Source organism: Ambystoma mexicanum, chromosome 3q, assembly GCF_040938575.1.
Source record: "Ambystoma mexicanum isolate Mex_15411 chromosome 3q, UKY_AmexF1_1, whole genome shotgun sequence".
In the NCBI taxonomy this organism is placed as follows: Eukaryota; Metazoa; Chordata; class Amphibia; order Caudata; family Ambystomatidae; genus Ambystoma; species Ambystoma mexicanum.
In genome coordinates, this window is record NC_090926.1 from 138,234,090 (window position 1) to 138,248,029 (window position 13,940).

Genomic DNA, 13,940 nt, shown 5'->3' on the forward strand with positions numbered 1-13,940 from the left:
TTCCAGATTAGCTAAAAAAAAAAAATTTAAAAAAAATAAAAAAAAACATTTTTACAAAAAAAGTGTGGATCCCTCCTGTGATTAAAAAGGCCTCTGTTGATCCATCCTCTGTAGGCAACTACCATCCTATTACTAATGTTAGGGTTGCATACTCCCAGATTCAGCAACACATTGGGGATAATTACCTACTAGGCTTTCATCAGTCTGGCTTTCGGGCCCTTCATGGTGCTGAGACTGCCATGATGGATTTGAAAGCCGATTTATGCCACACTGTAGATTTGGGTCAGGTCACGCTGCTGATCCTTTTGGACCACTTTGCAGCGTTGGATCTTCTAGATCACTCTCTGCTGCTTGAGAGGCTGGGGGGAAGGGGGGGGATTCATTGCCAGCTTTTCTAGCAGCACCCTACATTGGCTTGCCTCTTTTTGGGGGTCCTAGATCTGCACGGGTTGCTCCAATGGCTTCAAATCCCCTCCAGATCTTCTCACATGCGGCTTTCCTCAGGGAACCCATCTCCCTACACTACACGTCCTTACTTCCAACTTCTTGATAGTCTTGGCGTAGATTATACTAATTATGCCAATGATACACCAAGTCTTAATTAAACTAACCTGCGATTATGAGATTGACCTAAAAAAAAATAATAATCTTATTTATGCTAAAATAGAAGAAAGGATTAATAACTCCTTGGCTCTTAATGGAAATAAAACCGAACGTATGCTTGTTGGTACCCCTCAGCGCCTTCTGAAGTTGAACCCTAGATATGCTGCGTTCTACATTGCTGGCCCCTCCATCAAAACTAGTCCCTGGGTCTATTTTGACTCCTCACTAAATATGAAGAAACATGCAAGTCAGGTCATGGCATTTTGTGCCTATACTACAAGATTGATTAGGCAAATAAAACCTCCTGAATCCAACACAGCCTCCCCCTTCAGGCTGCTCAAAATAACGTGGTTAAAGGTGTTTGTGGCCTCTCTGGAAGGAATCACGTCACTAGAGGCAAGCATCACTCCATTGGCTTCCAATTAAACATCCAATCACCTATAAGGTCCTGCTTCTCACTCAAATACCTTAACGATAAAGCGCCAGTCCATTTTAAAGCTTGGATTAAGCGTCTGTGTTCCTCCAGCAATTCCAACAGACTTGAGCCTCCCATATTTAAGCTGAAGCGCTTTGGTGGCACCAGCTTTGATTCCATTGCGCCTTGTTTGTAGAACGCTTCCCACCTCCCTCAGTTTCTGCTCGGAATTACCCTCCTTTAAAAGATCTCTTAAATGTTTTTTTAAATTCAAATGATTAGATATCTTCTTGGTTACTTCTGTGCCCCCTTTGAAAATGTTGCTAGGAGGACTTCCCCTGCGAGGAACCCCAAGATGAAGATTGCCCACTCTGTGGTTAGAGGACCGTTGGGAGTTTTGTCCTCGAAATTGGCGCGTATTAAACATGCCTCTTTGCACAAAAGGTTTCTTAGTAAGCTGTCCAAGGAACTTAAGTGTGTCATACTCTTCCTTAGCACTTTCCAGTGAGTCCTTGACTGCTTTTCCAAAAAAAGTGTTTGGTTCAATAGGCATCTTAAGTAAGGGGCTTGAGTATCCAGCTTAAAACTGGATTGTCTCAACCATGCATGGCGCTTAATTAAAAAGGACCCTCTGCTACTATACGACCTGCATTATCGGCTGCGTCCAGATTATTTGTAAGGATGCAATTGGCCAACCGGCTTACTGGGACTCTGGGACAGTCGATTTGTTGTATAATCTCGTCCCATTTATGGCAGTTGTAACTTGCCAAGAGCATGGTCTTATTAGCTATTCTTACTTGGTATGCAGCCGATGAAGCTACTTTCCTGCCCAGTGTATATATCTTTTTGTTTTCGTTTTCCTTGTCAGGAGGTGCTCCAGCTGAGGCCAAGGGCGTGCCCACACTTTCTTGTGGTAGTTATGAGAGTCAGGCTTTGATTGAGCCCTGATGTATAATGGCTCAGGGCACAGGCCTGAACATCTTTTCAATATGGTGGTAAACTGCCCTAGTAAGGTTGGGGCTAAGTAGAGCAAGCTGAATGCGCCTCTAGATGGACTGCAGGAGTGGTATAAACTGTGCTGCAGACCTCTTATCCCCATGGATGTCCTCTACAAAATCTTTGTCAACTTGTGCTTCTTGGGTATCGATCTTGAAATATTCGGCAGCCTTTTGGAGGAGCTCATTATACTGCAGCCGATTATCCACAGGGGAGTCAGCCACGGGTTGGTCATGATGGTCCGTAGATTGTAGGAGGTAGACATCGGCATCATAAAACTTGTCTGTGCCATATAGGTCACCTTGGTCTGCTATTGCACCAGGATCTTGACAGCCTGAAGTGTCAATATAGTTGAGGTCTTGGGACATGTGATGCAAAGTACTTGGCCGTGTACCATCTAGTCGTGGCCTTTTGGCAGCAGGTTTGTCTTCAACTGCCTCCCCTTGTGAGGGCCCTTCGAGGTTGGACAGTTGATCAGGGTGACAAAGAAGTCAACAGAGCAGGACATTCTTTGCATTACGTTGTCGAATTTCTCAAGGGTCGATTGGTTGGAGCTTGGAAAACCTGTGGGAACTGGGGTAGAGATACTCTCTAATGTGGAGGGTTGTTTATGCTACATGGCCCCAAAATGGTGTCACTAGAGAGTGTGTGTTCTTTAGCCTTTAAAATAGGGGATTTAGAGACTAGGGGCGAAGGTTGTGTTTTTCGACGAGGAGTGTGTCTGGGACATGTTTCTTAATAAGCTCCCTCATTTTAGAGTTATTGGAAATGCCTGTTGAAACGTCTTTTGACATGTTCACCAATACACAAGCGTTTGTCTGGTTTATTCGTGATTTTGGGAACAGACTGCAGCGTCTGTTTTGGGGGCCCGTCATGTGGCGAACACGATCGGCCAGAAGACAGGGATTTTTCTGACCATCTTTTCGACACCATATGTGGCTTAACGGTCGACAAAGCGGTCGACTGTAGGCCATGGGGGTGGGCGGGCGTGTGCAGTGTGGGAGCTTGAGCCGCCGGGTGTCTCCATAGCAGAACTACTGGCCTGCCTGATGGAGTTGGAGGCTCGCACAAAGGAAACAGTCGATCACCCTTGGCGTCACTTAGGACGCTGACATCGCTGGAGGCTCCCTCCACGTCCATAGTGGCTTCCGCTTGCATGGCATGACGGGCCCAGCACTTATCTTGCAGTCCTTCAGTGTCTTGGGCCAAAGAAAAGTTTGCAGAACCAGCAATGCTTTTCAGGGTGGTCCCTGGGCTAGCAGAGGTTACACATACTGAGTTGTTCCAGGGAAATCTCATGTTACAAGGTCAACATTTAAATGGTGTGTCTTCCATATTATGGAAGGATGAAGAATAGGTAAATAAGCATTCTTTGAAGTAATAAAGTTATGACCTCCCCCACTCTCCCCACTGTGAAGGGCCGAGGCCCATTGGGGCCTTCGTAGGTCGCAGTGAAAGTTCAGCAAGACGGTCCAAGTAAACAATCCGAGGGACCTCGGCGCGTGAAGGACCATGGGTACAGTGGACTTCACACTAGAGACAGTATTACTGACACGCCCTGTCAACTTCCCTTTGAGTTTCGCAAAAACAAATATAATACTCTGCGACTAACAGTAGATGTTGGTCTATGCATAGCATGTGAATTGAAGCAGATACACAAGCCTCAGGAATTCATTTTATTTGGCGTGTGATATTACTACCTGCTCGTTTTGTTTTGGTGTGTTCTAAAGGCCTAAATAAATACCTTCTTTTAGAACTGTCTAAGTGTGAATCATTGTGTTATTCTGTGTGGACCCATTGAGGGCCCCTGACCATGCTCACTCTCCTGAGGCTAAGCCTTGAAAGCTCTCCACTATATTTGGATGGGTTTTAGCTAAACAGAGTCACCCTGTTCAGCATAACTAGGATGGCCTCCCAATATCTGTCCACCAAGGATTTTAGAAATCCATCTTAAGAATGAATAGATGCCAGTAGACTTCAAAGGGAGTGCTTGTACTGCCATCACTGCATTGGTGGTGGCAGATAAGTAGATGCATACAGCATTTAAGGTATACTAATGTTTAAAGCCAACTGTTCGCCGATGCCAATAAAAGACGCATGTTACTCACCTCCAAATCACCTCAGAAAAAACAAGCAGCAACCAGGACTAACAATTCCTTTGCCTGCGACAGGTCGGGGCAGCAAATAAACCTTAGCTGCAAGACAAATACAGTTTAGGCAGATGAACAAAGAACCCTACAGGTCCACAGAAAATGATCAACTCACCGGAATCTGCGCCCAAGTCAGAGATTATTCCATCGTAGGCAAATTTCTCCTCCTGGAGTTTGTCTTCATAGTTCAAATCATTGGGTTCAAACTCGCCAAGGTTTCGCTGGACTTGGGCTCTGTAGCTGCCGCCACGCTGTTCAAGTTCCATGCTCTGTTGGGGCAATACAGAAAGACGGTCCGTAGTTGAGATGAGGAGGAACGCCCAATAAAATCTGACACTTGCTAATGTGGTGTTTTGCGTCCATCAAGGCAGGTTGGGCAGAAAGGTAATTCAAAGATGCAGTGTTCAAACTGCTTGCATGATGTACAAAAGGTACATAAATAATAATCTTTGTGTGCTACACAGTTAAACTACCTAATTCAAGAGAACAGATTTTAAACAGATGACACAAATTCAGAAAAGTGGGTAAAAGTGTGAAAGTACCAGTGGCGCCTCCTAGTGACATATGCACATTGTACGCCACCTGGTGCAAGCCAACCCCTTCAGTTATGTGGGGGCTCTACCCATGGTACAGGAATTATAACATTTTTTAGAATGCAACTTAAAACATAGTAAAAGTCTGTTGCATGTTAGTGCTACTCCTCCCGATGGCCCCACTTCTATGGCCTTCGATTCCCTAGTCTTAATCTCAGTCTGAAGACCCTAGATAAAGATTATTAAACAGCAAGATGGTGGATGGCGAGCAGGGGGAGGAAATCCAGTGGGTGGGCCCACCTGGAAGAAAAAGGGGGAGGGACAAGGACCGATGGCCCCACTTCTATGGCCTTCGATTCCCTAGTCTTAATCTCAGTCTGAAGACCCTAGTTAAAGATTATTAAACAGCAAGATGGTGGATGGGGAGCAGGGGGAGGAAATCCAGTGGGTGGGCCCACCTGGAAGAAAAAGGGGGAGGGACAAGGACTAGGAGTACAGCAGTCACCAGTGCTCCAGAAAAGATTGAGGTGGGGTCTTTACTCTCCATTTTTGAAACGTGGGGATAAAATGATTTTCGTAGAGCATTCCTCTATCCTTATCCTCCTAGATCTCTCTGAAGCCTTTGACACCGTTGACCCCCCCTTACTGCTCAACATTCTCTCTTCTTTAGGTTTCAAAGGCTCCGTCCTCAACTGGCTCTCTTCTTACCTCTCCCACCGCTCTTTTTCCGTATCATGGGGCGGTTGTACCTCTTCCACGCTTCCACTGGACTATGGTGTTCCCCAAGGCTCTGTCCTTGGCCCCTTTCTTTTCTCCCTTTACACCTCGCTTCTCGCACCTATCCTCTCCTCTTTCAGCATTTCTCATCACTTCTATGCTGATGACACCCAGCTTTTCCCCTCATTCTCTTCCTTCACTCCAGACCTCCGTCTTAAGCTCTCTTCTCGTCTTACTGCCATTAAAAATTGGAGGTCATCCCACTTTCTGTCTTAATACAGACAAGACTGAAGTCTTCTTCTTTCCCTCCAACACTAATCCTCCTCCGTCTCCCCCTCCTTCTATTCACTTTCCTCCCACTAATCTTCCTCTCTCTGCCCATGCTCGTAACCTTGGCATTCACTTCGACTCCTCCCTTTCCTTCACCCACCACATCTCTCTCACATGTCGCTACCACCTTTTCAATATCCGCAAAATACGTTCCTCTCCAACCTTCCACGCCACTAAACTTTCAATATCCTCCCTTCTCTTCTCTCGTCTTTTCTTCTGCTCCTCTATCCTCTTTGGACTCCCTGCATCTCATCTTGTTCCCCTAAAATCCCTCTTCAACTCTGCCATCCGCACCCTCTGTTTACTCTCACCTAAAGACTCCATCTCCTCCTCGCTCTCACAGCTTGGCTGGCTTTCCTTTCATTCCCAACTCAAATTCCACTTCCTGTCTCGTCTTCAAATCTCTCCATGAACTTGCTCCCCCTTATCTCTCCTCTCTCATCACATTCTATACTCCCTCCCGTTCCCTCAGATCTGCAGATCACTTCCTTCTCCTTGTTCCCCCCGTCCAGATGTGCCTCCTCTCGTTTTCGCTCCTTTCAGCTCCTTGCCCCCCTCCACTGGAACTCCCTTCCCATCTCTATCCGCTCCATCCCCACCTATTCCTCCTTTCTTCTCTCCTTAAAATCTCTCCTTCTCCACCCCCTCCCTGATACTCTGATCCTCCCCCATCCTTCCCTCCCCCCCACCCGTCTTTTATCCTCCTCATGTCTCTCTATCCCTTCCTTGTCTCCTCTTTATCCCCTCTTCCCCCTCTCTCTCGCCTTCACCTTCTCACTTCCTCTTCCCCACTCAACTCAACACCATTTTTCCCTCATTTATCTCTGCTGGAAAATTGTTCTAGTTGATGTATTGATGGTTTGACTCATTTGTATCTGCTTCTGTTATTGTATTGTTATAATGTACAGCGCTTTGACGTAAAGCTCTATGTAAATAAAACAAACATTACATTAAAAGATACTTTTTTCCTCTTCTGTAATTGTCTGTTTCTTCTGTGGTTCTATGTGTACTACTGGTACAAACATACCCATGGAGTGGTTTGGATCAAATTAGGGGCACATGCTAGTGTGTCAATTTCCCATGTTGTATTTTTTACTCCCCCATTTTTATTTTTGGGGGAGTAAAAGTGGCTGATACACCAGCTATCTATAAGGCGTACGGTCACTATGGTAACTTGTGCTTAAACCTGGTTTCAGTGCCTTTTTCCTCCAGATTTGTGGGGCAGATAACACAAGAACACACTGGAATATGGAAGGCGAACATGGCTCATTTTGCAATACATTAAAAGCAGAAGCCAGCGCCTTTCAGTCAAGCTGGAATTACTAGGAAAGATTGCACTTCCTTCTAGCCAGCACACAGGATAGTCAGGGACGTCATTGGGGGTGAGGGGAGATGTGGGGGGGCGGGGCAGTGGGTGGTTCGCAGCTGCGACCTGTGAGGTCTCCCTTGCTACACCAAAGAAACTCTGGCTAACCATGTGGGAACTACAGTTCCCAAGGGTAGAAAGGATCTTTGGATCAGTTTTACATTTTATTAAGTGAGACCAGCACACACCCCCTCCCCCATGTGGAGTGCTAGGGAGATGCAGAGTATCCCCTTTCTCATTTTAAATGTAACCTTTAAATTACAAGTGCAAACTTACCTTTAATGGCTGGTGGCAGTGAACCTTTTTATCAATTCTGTGCACCTTTACGGCAGACTTTTTCTACAGACCTGTAAAGACACCCATGGGTGCCCATTTTACCAAAATCGCCCCTTGTATTGTTTTTTTCACCATTTTAGCGTTTCTTGTTCCTTCCCCTGACCTGCAGACAGGGCCGGAAATTCCAGTTTGATTATCTTTGGCTGTAGTCCTGCGGACTCTCCACCCAAGCTCCACTGTCTGTGGCCCCCGCACCCCCCCTCCCAAGTTTGAATGTTGCAAGGCTGTTGGATTGGCTGGGTGGCTGGGTTCCTGCATAGAAATCTGATCCTGGAAGCTGAAGAGGTAGTCGACCACTGGAACCAAAGCTAAAGAGGTAGATTAAGAATTTGCAGCTGAAATTATTTCCAGCATCCTGAGAGCCTGCTGTGTAACCGGAACCTGCTACCCTTCCTTCCAATCGCCATGGCGACTCCAAAAACAGCCCAGAGCCTGGTGAAATCCACTAGACAAGAAGACCTGCATTTTGAGCCATCACATGCCATCCTGCGACTTTGCAGGGCTGCAATACCCCAATACCGTGGGACCTCAAGCCATTGTGCAGTGCACAGTCTTCCGAATCTTGTTAAAACTTAGTGGGCATCCTGCTGGACCGTCAGATGTGAATCTAGTCCAACAAGTCCACTCACCGTAGTGCTGGACTTTGCAAAGGACGAGAATCCGACCAGCGATATCTTCTGTGTTCCTGAAAAGGCGCCAAATTCAGAGCCGCGTCCAGCCGCCAAGAAACCCTTGCCTGAAGCCTTCTGTGTCGATCCCTGCTGAAAACGCTGATGCAGGGTCCCGTCTTCTGTCCTCCTGACAAGGAATGCAGTGCCTGGGATTTTGGCTACAGATCCTAAAGTTCTCCTGCTGAAAAATCTTCTGTGGTGAGTAACTAGCTTGGGTTATTTACTTACCTTAAGTCTCTTGGGACTCCTGTGTCGTTTTGGGTTTTCTGCGATTGGGATGTCTCTCGTCCAGTTCACTGAGGCCCACTGCTGGAAACCTCCTAGGTGTCTATCCTGAAGTCCCTGGACCCTCAACTAACTCTAAAGTAAAATACTTGTTTGAACAGTCTTCTTCTGGAACTCAGAACTTTGCCTGCAACTCAGAACTTTGCCTGCAACTCAGAACTTTGCCTGCAACTCAGAACTTTGCCTGCAACTCAGAACTTTGCCTGCAACTCATCCCCATCTCACCATGCCTACAGCTGGCTCCTAGACCACTAGGGTCCCTTCTGCCTCAGAGAAATCATGTCAGACTAGGGAAGAGCTGGATAATTTAAGATGTCTGCCTTTTAAAGTAAAAAAAAAGTGTAAAGTGTACTTACTTGTAAATGAGTTAGTTGGCAACTTTAAATAAACTCTGTCAATAGTTACAAAAAGTTATTACTTTATATATGTTCTGCCATTCTGAAAAGTATAACTAGAATTTACTTATCTTGAATAAGCTGTGTGCCTTCTTAAATAAGTATTCTTAAAGTCGTACTTTCCTTAGAAACTTTCACCATTCTGTCCGAAAGTAGGTAAAGGGTCAATTTACTCAACTCTGAATTGGGTTCCTCTTCCCAAAAGTAATGTTGGTCTCACCGCATTATTCTTGTTCGCATAATTGCATGAGTGTCCCCAATTGTATCCTGCTTCCCCCGGCTTGCTGTTACTGTCCAGAATAAGTCTGCCTAGGTCATGCTTACCTTTTAGGTTGCTGGTAGCTCCTGACAAAAGTAGATAGGTTTAACTTACCTTGAGCAGAACTGTTATCCTAAAATAAGTTAGTTATTTATTTTGTATATTTGCATTTATAAAGCGCACTGGCAGCCCAGGGGCATTGAGACGCTGTTACATGGGAGTGACTTAGTTCCAGGTTACGTCATTGCTACTGGTCACAAGAAGCGTTGCAAGTTGGAGCAGGTTACAAGTTTGGCATAGTATATACAAGACAAAGCTAGGTGATCTGCGATACATGACGGACAATTCATGCATTTGGGGCACAGTGGGTAGCTACTGGAAGATTTCAGATGAACAGTTGCGTTTAGATTTCTTTATGGCAGGCTAAGTGGGAGGAGATCCCACTTAGGTTGGGTGGAAGGGAATTCCACTGGGTTGCAGCGATTAAGGGGAAACTGGAGCCTCCCGCCCGTGGTTTTGTGACCTTCGGTACTGAAGGTAGGTTGGTGTATGGGGTTCCAATTAGTCTTCGTCAGTGGTCTGGAAAATCTGAGACAGACATTGAGGTGATGTGTGGTGAAGGGCTTTATAGGTGAGGGACAGTGTTTTGAATAGGATGTGTGCTTGGACTGGTTACCAATGGGCTCGTTTCCTGGCAGCTGAAGTTTTCCCTCGTTGGGATACCAATGGCAGCACTAAGTGCATTATTTTGGACAATTTGTAGTTTCAATGTTCTTTGTGGAGGTCCTGACCAGGAGGGCGTTGCAGTAGTCGAGTCAGGTCCCAATTATAGCTCTGGCTATAGTCAGGCAGTTTTGCTTTGCAAGGATGGGTCTGGCAACGTTAGTTTTGAAAGACAGGCCGCTGATGAGGCAATGGCTATTACTTGCTTTGTCAGAGAGGTTTGAGTCTAGGTAGACTCCCAGGGTTTTTACAGCCTGGGAGACTGGGATTGGTACGTTGTCTATGGTAAAGACTTTGTATTGGTTGTCAAGTTGATTTTAGTATTTCTGGTGATCCGATTAGCAGTAGTTCTGTCTGGTCTCAATTTAGACAGAGCCAGTTCAGTGCCATCCACGTTTGAATCATAGCATAGATGGCATTTCAGTTTTTGGAGTCAGTCTCATAGTCACCTGAGTGTGCTAGGAGGACCCGTGTATCATCTGCATAGTTTGTATATGTGATGCCTATTAAGTCGAGGATCATGAACAGCAGTCTAATAAAAATGTTATACAAAGTCAGTGAGATGCATGAGCCCTGGGGGACACCACATTGGATGGTGCTAGGGTGCACGCTGGCTAGGTCTGAAAAAAACTCATGGCTCTGCCTTGTAGGAATGAGGGGATCCATGCTATAGCATTGAGCGAGAAGTGCGCAGCCGTTGAGAGATGTTGGCACAGGGTTTTGTGGTCGAGGAGGAGTAGTAGGCTGGTTTACAAGAGTCCATTTCTACCGCACCGGAGCACGCAGGCATCAGGGCGCCACATGTACATGTAGAATCACATTAGACACAGGTCACAGGACAACATTAGTCTACAGATTTGCAGGCAGGCTTTGGATTAGATTAAGAGTTATCTAATATTAGATATTATCTAATATCGTCCATTTGGCTCTTGAGGTCTAGTAAGGTGGTTTTGGTTCCGTGACCTGGGCGAAAGCCAGACTGGCGCAGACCGAGAAGGTTGTTGGCTTGAAGGAACTGTTGGACTTGCAGATAGGCTGCTTCGTCTGGAAACTTTAAGAGGAAGGGAACAGTGGTGATAGGCTTGTAGTTGCCTGGTGCAGTTGGGTCTATTTTTTTTTCTTTTTTGTTTTTCAAGAGGGTGGACCCAGGTTTTCAGGGAGGATGGGACAAGCCCACTTGAAAAGGAGGCGTTAATAAAAAGGCGGTGAGGAAGGGTGGAGTCACATTCTTTAATGTGAGATGCTGGGCAAATGTCACCTTCGCAGTTTGTTGGAGTTCATGAGTACCAAGAGTTCCTGTTCGGTGACTTCGAGGGAGAAAGGGGGGCGAGTTTTCAGAGATGTCACCGAGGGTGTGAGGTGCTTGATGGTTGAGCGAGTGTAGGTTTGCTTGGATTTTGCTGTGTAGCGTGTCAAGATTGTGGAGCATGGCATCTTGGATGCTGTTGCACCAAACTTCATCTTTTATGATGGGTTGAGGGGCTGGGGAGTGGGTGTTTGCAACTCCCTGAAAATTGAGATCTCCTTGGTGTTGGAGTTAGCACAGTCTATCCTGGAATTAAACGAGGAGGCTTTGGCTTGGATGATGGCTAGTTTGTATTATTTTGCAATTTTGTTAAACTCGCTTTTAGTGGAGTTGCAAGGGTTAGCTTTCCAGGTAGAGCGCGCTTCCCTTTTTATGGTGCAAAGTTAAAGGAGATCAGGGTTGAACCAGGCATTGGAATGCTTGGTGCGTTTGGCTTTCCTTAGGGCGAGTGGGGCAATGGGGTCTATGGCTTGTGCGATGATGGCATTGAATGTCTGAACTAGAGATTCTGAAGGCAGGAACTGTGAGGTGGGTTAGGAGTCTCTTTAGGAAGTCAAAGGGCGCTCCGGGTAAGAGCTGGCGGGAGGCGGGTTTGTAGGATGGTGGCCCAACTTGGCCGTGGCGATATCGAAGAGGATGACATGGTTGTCAGTCCAGGGGTTTGCCTTGATGGTGACAGGGCAATTGTGGTGGGCTATCCAATCAAGGGTGCAACCCTTAAATATGGGTGGAGTCTGAGAGCTTGTTTGAAGCCTAGGGTTCCTAGTGCTCTGTCTGGAGAGTCTTTCTGGTCATTTATCCCAAGGTTAAAGTCCCCTAGGAGGATGGCCTTAGAGGATTTATTTTAGGTTGTCTGCGATCAGCTGAGTAAGGGAGGCCTGAAAGTCTGGTATGGGCCCCGGGGGGTGGTAAACGATGTGTACGGTGATGGTGCAGCTGGGGGAGGGGTGGAGTTTGAGAAGTAGGTGGTCGCTGTTTTCAGTTGTCCTATCCACCTTTCGGATAGGGATAGAGTCTTTTGCTACGAGGGCGACTCCGCTGCCTCTGGAATGGGGGAGATCTTGTCTAAAAATGGTGTAGCCAGGAGGGAGGGCAAGTGATCGTGCTGGGTCAGCTGCTTCATGGAGCCATGTTTCACTAATTGCCAGGACGTCAAGATAGTTGGTGGTGATGACATCTTGAATGTCAAGGGCGTGGGCTGGTAGTGACTGGGCATTGATGAGGGCACAACTGAGCAGTAGGGGAGGCGATTTGCTAGAGGCGGTTGTTTGGGGTTTTGGCCCGTTCATAACGCTCGGTGGAAGGGTGCGGGAGGAGCAGATATGTCCGTAGATTGTTTGGGTATGGGAGATGTAATGAGTATATGGGCCGTGTTATTGCCTGTGAGTTAAAGTACTTTCGCGTGCAGGTCGACATGGGGTACAGCAGGCGGTGCATCATGCAATTCACTGGGCAGTTCATTATAGTTGCTGGCCATAGGCGCATGTACTTCAGGCAGTACCCAATGCTTTTCTGTGGGTAGTAGGTGTGAAGGTTGGACTGTAGAAGTTTCAGTAGCCTTGCCGGCATGGATTGTTGAATGCTTACTATCCTTGGTAGGTATGGTATGTGGAGGAGCCATTATCGAGATCAGGTGAGTTCTAGATGTTAATCTTGTTCCTCTCAGCAGTGGTGCATGGGGCAGGGCAGGGTGTGGGAGGTTTGCAGTGAAGTTCTGGTAGGCTTAGGGTGTCCCCTTTGGGGGAGCATAGTGGCAAAAAGGGGGGTGTCTGGTAGGCGGTGTGTTGGAGGGATATTGTGTGGATCAAAGATTACAGCGGCCATTTGCAGTCTGTTAGGTCTTGTAAGCTACGACAATATCTAGATGCAAATATCCGGCTAGGGCACAATATCTAAGTGCAAACATCAGGCTAGGGCACAACAACTAGATGCAAATATCACGCTAGGGCACTATATATTTAAATGCCAACCTGCAGGCAAGGGCACCCTGCATTAGTTCAATTCATAAATCAGGCATGGGGCAGAACATAGTACCCTCTGTAAGTAGTTTGCACAGCGTAGTCTAAGAAGGCGTAGCTAAATAGGTAGATAACCCATTGGCAGTGGTTACGCACTTTATATATCATAGTTATTTAAAGGCACTAAACAGTAAAGGCAGTCAGAGACAATAGTAGGAAAGGGCAGCAGGTGCCAATATGTTTAGAATGATCCGTGCGGGCATTGGACAAGGTTTCAGGTGGAGGTTTTGCAGAGCACTCAAGGCACAAAGGCAGGTAAGGGAGAGTTAAGGCAGTCTGTGGCTTCACTGTGGGCCTGGAATGCAGTTAACAGGTACGATCGCTCCATTGTGTGTAGCTCCCGATGTAGGGAGGCGCTCTGGTATAGGTTAGGATCACCTCAGTTTGCGGCAAGACTCACAAATAAGGCAGTAGAGGCGGCAGCGAGTAGTTAGTCGCCGTGTTGGGAGCGTGTCGTATTTTGCAAAGTTTCGCAAGTGAAAGAGTGACAAAGGCAACGCGAAGGGCACATCGATTGCCTTAATTACGTTACGGTCGGGGTGTGCAGGGCCACGATGAAAACTAACGGGCACAGACGGGGGCCTTGATCGTGGGCCGGCGTTCACCCTTCCGTTTGTTTATTTTATTTGTATAGTGCTCAGACCCGTGCGTAGAAGGGCGCTTAAAAAGTTCACTTACATGAATGAGGTATACATTTATACACGGTAAAACAATTACAAATTACAGCAATTTACATTATTTACAAACTTCAGCACAACTAGTTTGAACTGAAAAGCAACTAATTGAATATTACGCCCCAAGGTCTAACTCCACTAGAATAACTTTTCCTGATTCAGA

At 46.5% G+C, this 13,940-nt stretch overlaps 1 protein-coding gene across 2 annotated transcripts in view; it reads right to left on the reverse strand.

Annotated features, from left to right (window-relative positions):
- Positions 1–13,940, reverse strand: part of ESPL1 (extra spindle pole bodies like 1, separase) — a 1,025,090-nt gene that overhangs the window by 758,618 nt on the left and 252,532 nt on the right. For both annotated transcript variants that reach the window (XM_069653328.1, XM_069653326.1), the window contains exon 10: positions 4,280–4,433. In XM_069653328.1, the coding sequence (XP_069509429.1) occupies positions 4,280–4,433 (154 nt within the window). The remainder of the gene's footprint in view (positions 1–4,279; positions 4,434–13,940) is intronic.